This window comes from Ranitomeya variabilis, chromosome 2 (genome assembly GCF_051348905.1).
Source record: "Ranitomeya variabilis isolate aRanVar5 chromosome 2, aRanVar5.hap1, whole genome shotgun sequence".
In the NCBI taxonomy this organism is placed as follows: domain Eukaryota; kingdom Metazoa; phylum Chordata; class Amphibia; order Anura; family Dendrobatidae; genus Ranitomeya; species Ranitomeya variabilis.
Window position 1 is genome coordinate 605,546,682 of NC_135233.1, and position 16,368 is coordinate 605,563,049.

General features: G+C 48.1%; 1 protein-coding gene across 6 annotated transcripts in view; it reads right to left on the reverse strand.

The window, feature by feature from the left end:
* Positions 1-16,368, reverse strand: part of TDRD12 (tudor domain containing 12) — a 227,304-nt gene that overhangs the window by 62,485 nt on the left and 148,451 nt on the right. For all 6 annotated transcript variants that reach the window (XM_077288673.1, XM_077288671.1, XM_077288667.1 and 3 more), the window contains 5 exons: positions 11,940-12,096; positions 11,738-11,865; positions 11,196-11,384; positions 10,991-11,119; positions 10,569-10,686 (listed from right to left, as the gene is read on the reverse strand). In XM_077288673.1, the coding sequence (XP_077144788.1) occupies positions 10,569-10,686; positions 10,991-11,119; positions 11,196-11,384; positions 11,738-11,865; positions 11,940-12,096 (721 nt within the window). The remainder of the gene's footprint in view (positions 1-10,568; positions 10,687-10,990; positions 11,120-11,195; positions 11,385-11,737; positions 11,866-11,939; positions 12,097-16,368) is intronic.

Here is a 16,368-nt window from a genome sequence, read left to right on the forward strand (position 1 = left end):
CTAACCGAGCCCCCTTACAGGAGATATATAACATTGTGTTTGACTAATAAACTTCCCTTCTTGGAGCTGAGCCACACATTGATCAAGGAGAGTTACAGCTGACTGTGTCTGGTGTATTTCTTTAGTGCACATGATCAATATCCATTAGGCCAGGAGTAGGCAACTAGAGAATTGAACATTATATTAATTGTTCAACCCTAATATTTGGCCGCCCAACCTGGGGCCAGCAGAGGAGAGCCCTGAACCCTGAAAACCGGCGAGTGGAACGGCTGGATGCACTGAGTACCCCGAACCTGGAGACTGATCAACTCCTTAACAGAACACGGTAAGTCTGCTGATTTTTTATAATCTGTAGTCTTTACCTGTGTCCTTCGGGGTATCCTGTGCAGATTGCCTGACCGTGTCCGGTTTTCTTGGTATCTGTAAGACGGCAGAAGGGTCTCTCCGCTGCTGGTCATTTAATTGCAAGAACCGTCACGTTTTAGTTGCCTACTGCCTGCTACATGTTGTGAAGAGGGGAGATGACTAGTAGTTAAAAAGAAGTTTTTTTTTTTTTTTTTTTTCACTTACAGAGGGATAAGCAATGTGTGATAAAACATGAAAAACAGGTTTTTACAGAAGGAGATGACTGGTAGTTAGCAAAAGCATTGTGTTTGGAACAGGATTAGCAGGTTTCTAGGAAAGAATAAGCAAGTGTTTACAGAAGGAGAAGCATTGTGTTTGGAACAGGATGAGCAAGAAAAGCATGTGGAGAACGGGATAAGCAGGTTTTTATAGAGAAGGATAAGCAAGCAAGTGTAGAAAAAATAAAATAATTTTTGTCTGTGGTATACGGTTGTCGCCTGTGATAAGATTTTCAGTTCTGTATATAAGAGACTAGGACCTGGAGTAATTGACTCGGCCTAGGGGGGCCCGGTAAATCTTGGAGCAATTGGCTCAGTTCGGGCATAATAAATTGTGTAGCGGCTCATTGAAACTTGGAGCAAATTGGACTCAGTTTGAGCCAATTAAATTTATAGTTTTTCTTTTTTTTTGCCCCGTGACATCGAGTAATTGACTCTGCACGGGGACCGGTAAGTTAGGGAGCAATTTGACAAGGTAGGGAATAATTGGTTTGTAAAGTACGGAGCACGGAAGTCAGACAGGGACCACATGACAAGAAGCAATAGGAACTGAGTACTGCAGACTCAGTTCCCTTTAGAATCTCAGGTTTGAGTCATCTCCCCCGTCTTATTGTTTGTTTGGTGTTTGTTATCTTGATAGATAGATAGATATATATACTGTGTATCTATAGAAAGATGGAGAAATTAATGCAGTTCTGCCGTATGGGCACTAAGCCAAATTCAGATGGCAAGTTAGACTCATGCACATTAGTGGAAATTGTGTGGAATGCCAGAAGGGGGATGGTTACAGCCCCTGGAGTGGAAGATTGTCTTGAAAGAAAAAAAAGGTATCCTAGAAGATAATGGATTGTTGTCTACTGCTAGGGCAGGAGAAAGAGTCTCTGAAAGTCTGTATAAAAAAAATAAATAAATAAATAAAAAAAAAATTGGAAATTGGGTAGAGGAGGAAAGGAAAAAAAGAGGTAGAGTTTTGACCTATGTGTATTACAAAAATATATCCTGTGAGCGGCCACCACCGTATAATGGTGGCCCAGAGCCATGTGCTAAATGTAATGGTGGCCATTTTGTTGATGGCGAATGTGTTAAATGTAATAGCAGCCAAAATGGTGGCCCAGAACCATGTGCTAAATGTAATGGCGGCCATTTTGTTGGTGGTAAATATAATTCTGACGGCGGCCATTTTGTTGGTGGTAAAAATAATTCTGACGGCGGCCATTTTGTTGGTGGTAAATATAATTCTGACGGCGGCCATTTTGTTGGTGGTAAATATAATTCTGACGGCGGCCATTTTGTTGGTGGTAAATATGTTAATGCTAACGGCGGCCATGTTGTGGATGGCAAATGTAATTCTGACGGCAGCCATGTTGTGGATGGCGAATGTGCTGCTCCTGGTGGTGAACATCTCAGATTAAGGCTACACACCACATCACCAAATCCTTGTTACCCAGTAATGACCACTAACGGCCAATACTATATTCCTTTGGGAAGTGAACAGGCTTTACCCATGTTTCCTATCTCAGTTGTTTCCAATGGGGCACCAACCCTTTCCTCTATCACTCCTGTTGTGAATCCAGCAGTCCTCCCACCTGGATCGTCCCCGGCACCTACCCTTTCTACTGTCACTTCCACTGCCAATTTAGCCGCACACCCACATGAGATGCTCCAAGCAGCGGCCTCTCCTCCCAATGCTTCCACAACAGCACTCTCACGCAGTCTACATAACCCTATGCCCAGTACCTCACAGGCTGTCTCGCAGCCAAGCGCACACCTGTATGGGACGGTGGCGACTGTATCAAGGGGGGGCTCAATGTGGGAGGGGGATACCAATAGCACAGGAAGCACAAAGGGGAGGGAATGTTGGCAACCTATTTTTGAAAAGGAACTTCCTGAGGGACCCTTGTTAGTGGTGGGAAAGGGTGACATTACAACAGTGGAGACAGACGCTATTGTTAATGCTGCCAATTCTCGGTTAGAGCACAATGGAGGTGTAGCTAGAGCTATAGTGGAAGCAGGAGGGGCGACTATTCAAGCTGACAGTCGAATTATTGTTGAGTCACGTGGTCAGATAGCTGTTGGGGACTTAGCGGTGACTAAAGCTGGCAATCTCCTGTGTAGAATGATCATACACACTGTGACCCCTACTTATGACCCTATTCATCCAGACGTTAGTGCTCAACAACTTCATGCAGCAATAACTCGCATTAATGAGGACAGGACTGTTAAAGCTTTTAAGACTGCCTGCGTCACCTGGAGCCCACACCATGATACTGGAGCTGCCCAAATAGAGCCCCTCATTCCAGGACTGTTACCTCCTCCGGCTCCTCATACACAAGGAACTACATCTGCACTCCCGGTGCCATCTCTACTCCCGCCTCAGGTGCCACCACCAACAGTGCCAATGCTCATGTCTGAGGAGCCCACCATCTATGTCAAGTTTACACCCCAGCAAGCTGCTACTCTGTTGAACCAAGTTCTAGATCCAGAAAAACAGCCGATGCCTTTCTACAGGAGCATGACGAGACATGGGACTCAGGTGTTGAGTTCTGCCAAGAACCTAAGACATGGGCCTCGGATGAGCTGGCTGACCTATTACTTACTGTCGCCAATCTATTCCAGATGCCTCCAAGTTGATGCAGCCATTGTACGATGACCTCAAGACGTCAGCGTTTCCACTATGTACTAAATCCGTGGAAGCTTTCTACGCTCTTAAACAGGCCATACAGTCTGCACCAGCTCTTTGAATCCCAAATCCTGATATCATCTGAGGACATCCAGTTCTCTTAATGGCTCCACATGACATAATTGCTATTGTTGGAACCTAAACATCTGTTGGTGCAGCATCATATGAGACTCCAATGTTTGCTCTTGGTTCCGGACAATGTCACTCTTGTCCGCTGCAGCATCTTCAAACTGTCCACGCTGCTTCCTCTTTCCAGGGGGGATGAGGATGATGATACTGATGCTCGGAGAAGATGCCTCTACACACTCAGAGGATCATGACTGTCTCCAACAAATGCAGGAAGAAGCAGCCTCCAAGAAAAACGTGTCTGAAGACCCACTCCCACATGCTGACGTGACGTTCTTCACTGATGGTTCCAGATTTGCAGATGAAACAGGAAGATTCCACATGGGATATGCCATGGTTACACATGACCTGATCATCTCAGCTGGATCGCTACCACCGCACATGTCTGCACAAGAAGCAGAACTTAAAGCTTTGACGCTGGCTTGTCAGGAAGCGACGGAGAAGGTGGTCAACATCTACACGGATTCAAGATACGCTTTTGGAGTGGCTCATGACTTCGACAGTATCTGGGCAGCCAGAGGATACCTAACGTCCAGTGGAACTCCTGTAAAACATGCTGCTACCATGCAAGAACTTGTGGTCACTCTGAATCTACCTTCAGAGGTTGCAGTGATCGAGATCAAAGCTCACGGGAGACTGGATTCTCCAGAAGCAAGGGGGAACTTCTTTGCTGACAAAACAGCAAAAACCTATGCTGTGGATCCATTTAGGAAAGAGAAAGCAGCAGTGTACGTGTCACAAGACACTGAAGAAGGGACTAAAGCCTCTCTTATGAGGATTATCCATCTACATCAAGACAAGACATCAGATGATGAAAAGAAGTCATGGCAAGAAGGAGGAGCTAAAAAAGGATGAAGATGGAGTCTGGAGGGTGAACACAAAGGTCTACCCCGTAATCTGTACACCTCAGTGACAGAATGGGCACACGGTATCACCCACAGAGGCAAGAATCGGATGAATGACCTGATTTGGAAGATTTATATGGCACCTGGGATCTCTACTGTCACCCAAAATTATTTCAAGTCCTGCCTTGTGTGTGCAACATGCAATCCAGCACCGCCTCAGAAAGTTACTCAGAAACATTTGGCTAAACCACTTTATCCCATTCAGAAAATTCAGATTGACCACATTCGAATGCCAAAAGTAGGGAAGTGCGAGTATGTACTGGTAGTGACTGACATGTTTTCAGGATGGCCCGAAGCCTATCCAGTAACCAACATGACTGCCAGAGTGACTGTTAAGAGACTGATGACTGAAGTAGTCTGCAGATATGGGGTCCCAGAGTAATTGAGAGTGACCAAGTACCCGTATTCATTGCTGCTCTGACTAAGGAACTATGGACATAGGTGGGAGCTGATTTGGGTTTACATACTCCATATCAACCCCAGAGCAGTGGGAAAGTAGGAAGACTGAATGGCACCTTCAAAAATAAAATACTGAAAGCCAGTTAGGAGTCAGACTTGGACAGACGTTTTGCCCGTTGCCTTATACTCAGTCAGAAACACTCCAAGGGGTTCTACTAAACTCACACTATTCGAGATTCTTTTTGGGGGGGCCTCCAAGATTGGGTCAATATTTTCCACAACAGCTAGCCTTAGGAAGTGATACTCTTGTAAATTATGCAATTGTTGTTACTAAAGAACTGTCAATAACACATGTACAAGTTTTATCATCCATTCCAGGTCCAGGTTCCAGTGACGGTACCCATACTTTCTAACCTGGTGACAACATGCTGGTAAAGACGTTCATCAGAAAGACATTCCTGGAGTCGAGATTTGAGGGTCCCTACCAAGTGCTCCTGACTACTCCTACTTCAGTCAGGGTTGCTGAGCGCCTCCTGGATCCATCTCTTTAGGGACAGAGTAGGATCTGACCTGCTTGTCAAAGTCCAGCTACAAAGAGAGGTTTTCCACAAGGGAAAACTTGTCTCAAACTGGTGAAAACTCCAATTCCCCCTCCCGGGCAAGACGGTCAGATCTAGGATGTGTACAACAGGGTTAGTCGCACATGTGTAATTTATGTAACCATGGAGATGGGAGATTGGAGAGTAATACATCCAGCAGGTAGGGAAGTCCCGAGGACATGGGTAACGCGCTCCGATATACCTCCGCAGTATACCCATAATTGGTCACACATTCTCTGGTGTTTATAGCATCCATATTGTCATGAAGCTTCTGATGTCATAATAACACTTAACATCGATGGGTTAGGGAACCACGGTGGGATCAAGATAAAAGAAAAGGTTAATAAAGTATTTAGGGGGACTGTTGAGGAGAGCCATAAGATCAAATACTTAATTAACCTCAACACATAAGGTAATTGAGAGAAGCAACCTATAACATGTATTGTTTAACCTTACATAAGTTTTCCTCAGACAAAGTAAGACACTTAAGATGGCTGCCATCTCCTCTTCCAGAGCCGTGTGCTCTGGTATCCAAGATGAACAATGAAGACACTGAAGATGGCCGCCATTTCCTGTATCTGCATGCCGTGTGGTCTGGTATCCAAGATGACGCCCACCCTGATGACCTCATGGATCCGCCCGTGGACTTGCTCATGCCCAACCCACTAACCAATGGAATACATCCGATCACTCCCATCTTAGAGCTAACCGAGCCCCCTTACAGGAGATATATAACATTGTGTTTGACTAAAACTTCCCTTCTTGGAGCTGAGCCACACATTGATCAAGGAGAGTTACAGCTGACTGTGTCTGGTGTATTTCTTTAGTGCACATGATCAATATCCATTAGGCCAGGAGTAGGCAACTAGAGAATTGAACATTATATTAATTGTTCAACCCTAATATTGCGACCTCTGAGTGACCCATTCCGGTGTGGCATTAGACACCGAGGCATTGGCAGGGGCTTCTTGGGGCTTGGACGTAGTAGTCTGGATGCAGTCCTGGCAGAACGTTACGTGCTGTACAGAATGCATAATAGCAGTCCTGCCTGGTTCTCTTGGACCTTGAGCCAGGCATAGTGCACAGAGTGCAGAAGGGCTGCTATGCAAAGGATCTTACAGGGGTAGAGAAACCTATAGGGGAGCCTTATAGGTAATATGGATTCACAGCCGAGTAAAACAACCCAGCTGTGATCTTACCCCACCAGTATGCCCCTAGGTCCAGCGCCGAAGATCCACAGTCTTGTGCCCCCCGGAGACTGGCTGGCCTGGTCCTGCTGACCGGGAGATGCAGGGTTAATCCTTGCTGCAGTAGAAATGGCCTCCGAGGAGAAGAGGCAGTGTAAAAACGCGCCCTTTCTATCTCGTTCCGCCCCCTCTATGACACTGTAGAGTGTCATATTTGTCATCCGGGGGGCGGAGAGGAGGCGGTGGCTTCAGCTAGACCAAAGCCGGGGACTAAATTAGATGCCTGATGCCCAGAAGGGCTCCAGGCCGGCGCGAAAGTCCGGGAGGGGGGTCGGATCTGAACCGGACCCCTCCGGATTTAAAGGCAGGATAGTGGTGGGGCTGTAATCGGAAGGGGGGCCCGGTGAGGGGTCCCCCTGAGGCAGTATAGAGCTGGTGCTGCCGCAGAGACAGGGGCGCAGGGAGCCCTGTGTCTGTCTGTGCCATGCCTGCCTGCACTCCCCCCGGCCCCAACAGGAGCCCGCAGCTGAGCTGGGGTCCCTGGATGCAGGAGCAGTGTGCTATAGCCCATTGCTGGGAGCTGCAGAGTGCTGCCTGTACAGGCCCTACCTGAGGTGTCTCAACCTAATACCCCCAGAGGGAGATTAGGGAGGGTGCTGTTGTCACCTTCAGGGGCCTTTATCCTCGCCTCGACCTCAACCCAGAAACCAAAAGGAATTGGGGAAGGAGGGGGGGTCTCGACTTCGAACCAGCACCCGAGGGACTGGGGAAGGAGGAACATGGGGAATAGCCATCTCTACTTCAACCGGGCACCCCGTGATAGGGGGCCGAGGAAGGAGCCATGCCGGGAGTCTCACAGGAGACCCTCTTTTCTTCATCTGTAATCCGTCGGAAAAAAACGGAGTAAAAGAAAAAATCTTAGGTGTGCCTCCTATGCGACACTAAGCAAAAACTGGAGAAGGCTGATGCCGTCCAGGGGTGTATACTGCAGAGGAGGAGCCACAGTTAATCTTTTTCAGATTATGCATAGTGCCGCCTCCTAGTGGACAGCAGCATAACACCCATGGTCCTGTGTCACCCAATGAGGCGACAGAGTAATACTGAGGAGCATGCAGAGACAATTTATTTTTTACTTTAAGTCCTTACCCAGTCCTACATATATATACACAGTATGACCACACAGATATATTGTATCTAGGGAAGCCCATTAGTGTTCCCACACAGTGCAATAACGCTTTCATGGCCCCAACAGTGTCCTCTTAGGGTATGTGCATACGTCAGGATTTCTTGCAGAAATATCCTGAAGAAAACCGGAAATTTTCTGCAAGAAATCCGCATTTTTTTTTTTTGCGTTTTTTTGTTTGTTTTTTTTAGCATTTTGCAAGCGTAATTAGCTTGCAGAATGCTAAAGTTTTCCAAGCTATCTGTAGCATCACTTGGAAAACTGACTGACAGGTTGGTCACACTTGTCAAACATACTGTTTGACAAGTGTGACCAACTTTTTACTATAGATGCTGCTTATGCAGCAACAATAGTAAAAAGATATGTTAAAAATAATTAAAAAATGGTTATACTCACCCTCTGCAGACAGCCGATCTCCTCAGCGGCGTCCGTTCCTATAGATGGTGTGTGCAGGACCTTCGATGACGTCGCGGTCATGTGACCGCGACGTCATCGCAGGTCCTTCACACACCATCTATAGGAACGGAAGCGGCAGCATGCACCGCTGAGAGGTGGGAAGACTCCGGGGGCCATCGAAGGTGAGTATATGACTATTTTTTATTTTAATTCCTTTTTTTTTTTACCAATTATATGGTGCCCAGTCCGTGGAGGAGAGTCTCCTCTCCTCCACCCTGGGTACCAACCGCACATGATCCGCTTACTTCCCGCATGGTGGGCACAGCCCCGTGCGGGAAGTAAGCAGATCAATGCATTCCTAGGTGTGCGGAATCCCCGCAATTCCGCAAATTTAATGAACATGTTGCTTTTTTGTCCGCGATGCGATTTTTTTGCGGAAAAAAATGCAACATTTGCACAAGAAATGCGGAAAACACTTAAAATAATGGGAGGCATATGTAAGCGTTTTTTTCGCGTTTTTATCACGTATTTATAGCGAAAAAACGCGAAAAATACTGAACGTGTGCACATGGCCTCACACAGTATAATGTCCCCCCCCCACACACAATATGACACAAAGCCCCCCACACACAGTATGATTCCCCCACAGTACATTCCATGCACACACAGTACATTCTCCCCACACAGTATGATGTCCCCACAGTACATTCTCCCCACACAGTATGATGTCCCCACAGTACATTTCCCCCACACACAGTATGATGTTCCCACAGTACATTTCCCCCACACACAGTATGATGTTCCCACAGTACATTTCCCCCACACACAGTATGATGTTCCCATAGTACATTTCCCCCACACACAGTATGATGTTCCCACAGTACATTGTACCCAAACAGTATGATATCCCCACAGTACATTCCCCCCACACAGTATGATGTCCCCACAGTACATTCCCCGCACACACAGTATGATGTTCCCAAAGTACATTCCCCGCACACACAGTATGATATCCCCACAGTACGTTCCCCCACACAGTATGATGTCCCCACAGTACATTCCCCCACACAGTATGATGCCCCCACAGTACATTCCCCCACACAGTATGATGCCCCCACAGTACATTCCCCCACAGTTTAACCATTATAAACCTACTCAAGCACTAGCACTTTGGGCACTACTTTTCATTTGAGGGATTTTATACTGGCCATGATAGGCAAGCTGCATGTACTACACTTAAAGGGAACCTGTCACCCCGTTTTTTCAGTATGAGATAAAAATACCGTTAAATAGGGCCGGAGCTGTGCTTTACAATAGTTTATTTTGTGTACCCTGATTCCCCACCTATGCTGCCGAAATACCTTACCAAAGTCGCCGTTTTTGCCTGTCAATCAAGGTGGTCTGGTCAAATGGGTGTGGTGAAATCGCTGTTTCTTCCCCCAGATCTTGCTTATCTTTCCGTTGGTGGCATAGTAGTTTGCGCATTCCCAACTGCCGAATCCACTGCGCAGGTGAAAAACTCGGCTTCAGGAAAATGGCCGCCGCGATCTCCATCTGCGTACGCGCGGCATCCCGCGGCCATTTTCCTGAAGCCCCGGGCAGCAGAGCACTCCATCTGCGCACGCGCGGCCTCAGGAAGATGGCCGCCCCCACCGATAACCAGGGGAATAGCGCAGATCTCACTCTTTTTCTTCACCTGCGCAGTGGATTCGGCAGTTGGGCATGTGCAAACCACTACGCCACCAACGGAAAGATAAGCAAGATCTGGGGGAAGAAACAGCGATTTCACCACGCCCATTTGACCAGACCACCTTGATTGACAGGCGAAAACGGCGACTTTGGTAAGGTATTTCGGCAGCATAGGTGGGGAATCAGGGTACACAAAATACACTATTGTAAAGCACAGCTCAGGCCCTATTTAACGGTATTTTTATCTCATACTGAAAAAACGGGGTGACAGGTTCCCTTTAAAAGAGTAGGATATTCTTTGGATTGTTAAAGTGTACTTATTATTACAAGTTGTGTGTTTAACTGTGTCCCTAGCCAGCAGCGTCCCTCACATTAGAGCCATTTTTATTTATCTCACTCATTACTTATATCTAATTTTGTGTTTATATTTAATAAAATTGTTCTTTATTAGATTTATTCTCTTGTGCATTTCCAGCCACTTCTCTCTCAGTGTAGAGTATTTAGTGACACAGATGGGGATTTCTAGTCCAGCAACGACACCAGTCCAGCAACGACACCAATCCAGCAACGCCACTGGACAGCTTCTTCCCGCAACGCTCAAGTTGTCGCTCACGTGTTTACATTTATACATTTTTGGCCAGACGAACAAGCGTTTTGACAGTTCCTTGTGTCATTGGATCGTTTAGACAGGCCGATAATTGGGAACAAGTTATTCTAAGGGCCTTAAATTTAGAGTACATGGCAGTCCATAATTTGGTGCATTTACCATATTGCTGCTTACCTAAGACCATTACTGTACGGTGACTGCACGACTTCTTCCACTGCTCCAGAACATTGCTGAAATTATGCACCAGGCTGCTATGCAGCAATAGACTGTACACCGAAGCAGTCTGAACAGCCTAGAACGAGAAAAATCATGAATGGTTTACAAGATAGATACAAGACCCGAGATCTGCACTGGAAGACATAGATTTATTATCTCAGGTCTATGGTGACAGAGGACTTCCAGACATTTATCACAGTGAGATTTATATCCATCCAATCTCACTGCTTCCTTAAGATAAGCGCCGATGGAGGAGTCTACGGCAACAAAGAAACCATACATGTATTGAATCAATTTTGGAACAGGTATGCCTATATCACTCCGATATTTGCAGCCATAATACTGAAAAGTATGGCATAAACCAGCAGATTAGTATGTACCTTGTGCACCAACTCTGCCTCGGCGTCATGTTTGGTGAATATTATAAACTTTTGGGCATCAACGGGTGTATAATCTAAACACTGCAGCAATACGGACATCTTATCGCAGTCCATGCAGAGGTGTATGATCTGAGCGAAAAGAGGCATGTTATTGCACTGTAGCCGGGAAGTGTGCATCCTCCAGGCCTGGAAGAAATGAGGATACCTGCTGGACATTGGCGAAGATGGCTGCCTGCTCCATCCTGGTGAATATGACGCGTGGTGTCGGCATGTATTGCAATAAAAGCCGCGTCTCATGGATCCATTTGCTTCCGACGGCCACAATTTGCTGGGGTGTGCCTTCCCTGTTCTCTACACTCACTATTTTCTTGTGCGTCTGAAGTATTTCTGACATCTGGAAATAGGGATAATCAGCAATTATGATATTGAAGACCCATCCCCATGATAGATCGTCATTATCAGATTGATGGAGGTCCGACATCTAGTACTCCTCCCTCAATCACAGTCAATGGGTTGTTCCAGCTCCTTATACTGTGCTTATTACTAATCCGATAACAATTAGCTATCGTAAGGACTCAGAGATCATTAAGTTTCTGAAAGGGCCCATCCCAAGTGCTAAAAGTTTCAGGCAAGTTGAAATTCAACTTACATGACCCTATCTCTTTACCCTCCCGTCGAGGGAAAGTTGGGACGCCTCTGTACAAGTTAGTTGATCCACTAGTTCCAAAATCAGTGATCCCTGCTTACCTCGGCCCCTGCTTTGGTAAAAAGCACGTCTACTTCATCAAAGACGAGATGACACAGACGAAGCAGGAGAAGACCATGTTGCTCCAAACATCTCAGCAAACAGTGTGGGGTAGTGACAATAACTTCACCTGTCCAAATACACCAGGGGTTAAGCCAAATCATTGGATCCACCCATCAAATCATGAAAAAAAAGGACACTCACATGGTTTTCTAAAGTTAATGTTCTCTATGTCGTCTTTTTTAAGACCGACCAACAGGAGCATGGGGCTCAGTGGCCGGATGCATTTACTAAACTCCATCAGCAGGTTGTACACGGAGCGAGCTTTGTCCCATCCGGGGCAGACGATCACAGCGTGGGGCTGAAGAGAAAGCAAAAATCCTTTCATCCGGCATTTAATAATCCAGAATATTTGACCATTCACCAGTCTTCCATCTCAGATATAAAGCTCGGGTTATGTGTCAAGACAGGCTTAAATGTTATTGAAAAAAGGAGATTTTTGTGTACTCACCGTAAAATCTCTTTCTCTTAGCCTCTAATTGGGGCACACAGGACCATGGGTGTTATGCTACTGTCCACTAGGAGGCGACACTATGCATAATCTGAAAAAGATTAACCGTGGCTCCTCCTCTGCAGTATACACCCCTGGACGGCGTCAGCCTTCTCCAGTTTTGTGCAAAAGCAGTAGGAGGAAATTAACATGAATGACATAGACATGCCTATAAGAAGGCCACTATGTACGAGCTCAAAGAACAATATGAGAACTCAACAGTAACAACGGTCCGAAAAGGGCAACAGGGTGGGAGCTGTGTCCCCCAATTAGAGGCTAAGAGAAAGAGATTTTACGGTGAGTACACAAAAATCTCCTTTACTCTTACGCCTTACTGGGGGACACAGGACCATGGGACTTCCTAAAGCAGTCCCTGGGTGGGAAGCAATGGACGAATATTGTGCAGACAGGCCCCTATACTTGGGGCACCGCCGCCTGCAGAACACATCTACCCAGGCTCGCTTCTGCTGAGGACTGGGTATGAACCCTGTAGTGTTTAGTAAACGAGTGTGGGCTAGTCCAAGTGGCCGCCTTACACACTTGTTGTGCCGAAGCCTGGAGGCAAAAATGGCCCAGGAGGCCCCTACCGCCCGTGTAGAGTATGCCGTAATACTGGCTGGAAGAGGAGAATTCTTAAGGCGGTAGGCCTCTTGTATGGTGGATGTGATCTTCCTGGCAAGGGTAGCTTTGGAAGCTGGGAGACCCTTGCGGCCGCCTTCCGGAAGAAGGAAAAGGGAGCAGACCTCCGGAAGGATGCAGTCCTAGACACACATATACGCAATGCCCTGACAAGGTCAAGCGCATGCAGAGCCTTCTCCACTCTATGAACCGGGACCGGACAAAGGGAAGGCAGAGAAATTTCCTCATTGAGGTGGAAGTTGGACACAACCTTCGGAAGGAAGGATGGGACCGTACGGAGAACTACCTTGTCCTGGTGAAAAACCAGGAAGGGCCGTTTGCGGGAGATTGCTATCAGTTCAGACACCCTGCATAGCGAGGTGATTGCCACCAGGAAAAAAAACACCTTCTGGGAGAGAAGGCAGAGAGGGACCTCCTTAAGGGGTTCGAAGGGTGGTTCCTGCAATGCTGTCAGGACCAGGTTGAGGTCCCACGTTTCTAGTGGTCGTATGTAGGGGGGAACCAATCGGGAAACCCCCTGAAGAAAAGTCCTTACTCGCAGCTTGGTAGCAATGCGCCTTCGAAAAAAAAAAAAGCACTGAGAGGGATGACAGAGGGAAGAAGGGAATGGGGTCTGGCCGCTAGGTTCGCACCAGGTACACAGCACTTTCCAGGTACGGTCATAGATCTTGGCAGAGGCTGGCTTCTGTGCCCTGATCATGGTCCTAATGACGTCCGTAGAGAGCCCTGCCTGGGTTAGAACCCAGGTTTCAAGGGCCATGCCGTCAAATTGAGAGCCCCTGAGTTCTGATGGTAGAACGGGCTTTGTGGTAGAAGATCCGGGCGGTTGGGGAGGCGCCAGGGGGCGTCTGCTGAAAGTTGTACGACGTCGGCGTACCATGTAAGTCTGGGCCAGACCGGTGCGATTAAGATGGTTGGAACTCCATCTAGCTTGACCTTCCCCACCACTCTGGATAACAGGGGGAGAGGGGGAAAAATGTACAGAGGCTGGAACTGGGTCCAGTCCTGAACCAGAGCGTCTGCTCCGAGCGACAGCGGATCGTGTGTTCTGGCCATGAAGTTGGAGACCTAGGCATTGAAGTGGGATGCCATTAGGTCCACATCTGGGGTCCCCCAGCGATGGCAGGTCTGACTAAAAATTTCGGGATGGAGAGACCACTCTCCCGAATCTATTCCTTGTCGTCTGAGGAAGTCTGCTTCCCAGTTGTCCACACCCGGAATGTGGACCGCCGAGAGAACCGAGCCCGTGTCCTCCACCCAGTGGAGGATGTGTGACACTTCTCGCATCGCCTGGGTACTGCAGGTCCCCCCTTGGTGATTCACATATGCCACAGTAGTGGCATTGTCCGATTGTATTCTGATGTGAGAGGCTGCCAGTAAGTGATGGAAGGCCCTCAATGCCAGGAGGATGACACAAATTCCCAGGATGTTGATGGGCATGGTCGCTTCCACTGGGGACCACTTGCCCTGTGGTGTAGGTGCACTGCACCCCAAACTCGTCAGGCTCGCATCGGTGGTCAGAACCTTCCACTGACCTGTGAGAAAGGATTTCCCCTTTGCTAGCGAGGTTGGCATGAGCCACCAGTGCAGGGACCTCTTGGTTGACGACGTTAGCCGGAACTCCCTGTCGAGAGAGAAAGGGATTCCTGTCCCAGGACATGAGAATGGCTAGTTTGAGAGGCCTGAGGTGAAACTGGGCCAAATTGGGACCGCTTCTATTGCTGCCCCCATCCTGCCGAGGACTCGTGGCAAACCGGAGAGATCGAGGGGGTTTGCGGAAGAGGATGCGAACTCCTAGGCAGAGAGCCAGTGCCTGGGAAAGAGCACTAGACCCCTGGAGGTGTTGCATAGCATTCCCAGGAAGGTCAGAGACAGACTCAGGGTTGGTGATGACCTTTGTAGGTTGACTAACCAGCCCATGCGACTCAGTGTCGATTGTGATTGAGACGCTCAGCTCGCAGTCCTTGAAGGTAGGAGCCTTGATCAGTAGATCGTCCAGGTATGGAACGACTACTATGCCTCTGGAGTGTAGGACGTCCATGGTGGCTGCCATGACCTTGGTAAACACTCTGGGAGCCGTGGCGAGTCCGATTGGAAGAGCCACGAACTGGTAGTGGTCCTGGTCGATTGCGAACCTGAGAAAACCCTGACGAGCAGGTGCAATCTGTATATACAGGTATGCGTCTTGTATTTCTATGAAGGCGAAATATTCTCCCTTCTCCATGGACGCAATGATGGACCGAAGGGGACTCCAGCGGAAGTGACGAACCCGTACATATTTGTTGAGTTGTTTTAGGTCCAGTATGGGCCGTATGCTGCCTCCTTTCTTGGGGACTACGAATAGATTGGAGTAGAACCCTCGTAAGCGCCCGGCCGTGGGAACCGGTACTATGACTCCTGCTTGAAGAAGTGAGGGAACCGCTTGGTGGAAGGCACGAGCCTTGGCTGGCGGTTTTGGGGGAACAGAGAGGAAGACTCGGTTCGGTGGGTTGGAGGTTGAACACTATCTTGTATTCGGAAGACACTAGTTCCCTGACCCACCTGTCTTCTGTAGTAGGCATCCAGACTTGCTGAAAGAGCAAAGTCGGCCGCCTACGGGTGGGATGTCTTCCGGGGTCCGTGAGTCATGAGGAGGAAAAAAATCTGAGGTTTACCTCCTTTGGGCTTTGACTGGCCTGCTTTTAACTGCCAGGTCTTGTCCGACCTTTGCGTCGAACATGAGTTGTCCCCGTGTGGGGAACGGTTACGATTTTGTGCTGGACGCGAGACGGACCAGCCCGAGGAATTCCGAAAGGATGAGAATCGGTTTTGTTACACTTCTTGTAAGTGCGTATAGGTTTCCGTTGAGGGACAGAGGTACTCTTCCCCCCCCGGTGGCGTTGGATATCATTGTGTCCAACTTTTCACCGAAAGGTCACCCCACTGAGATACGGGAGGTGCGTGAGGGACTTCTTTGAGGCTGCGTATGCTTTCCATTCCGCAGCGAGGATACGCCGAATCGTGATGGCGTTTGATGCTATCCCCGCTACGCCCCTTGCTGAATACAGAGCTGCATGAAGCATGTAATCTGCTACAACTGCTATTTGAACCGCTTGGTCCGACAGCTCAGGAGCAGATTGCTTGGAGGCCAGCTTGTAAATTTTTGGCCCAAGCCAGTATGGCCTTGGCAGCCCAAACTGAAGCGAACATGGGAGCTAGGGAGGCCCCTGCCACCTCGAAAATTGAACGAGCCATGCGTTCTAACTGCCGAACCCTGAGGGTTGAGCTATCTTGGCAGTGAAAGGAGAGTCTGTGCTGCTAGTCTAGAGACTGGGGGGTCCACTTCGGGTGGATCTGTCCATTCCTTGGTGTCCTTCTGTGGGAAAGGGTACCTTGCCTCCATATATTTGCGATTAGCAAATTTTTTTTTTTTTCAGGTTGTGAGAGCTGCTCTATAAGGATCGC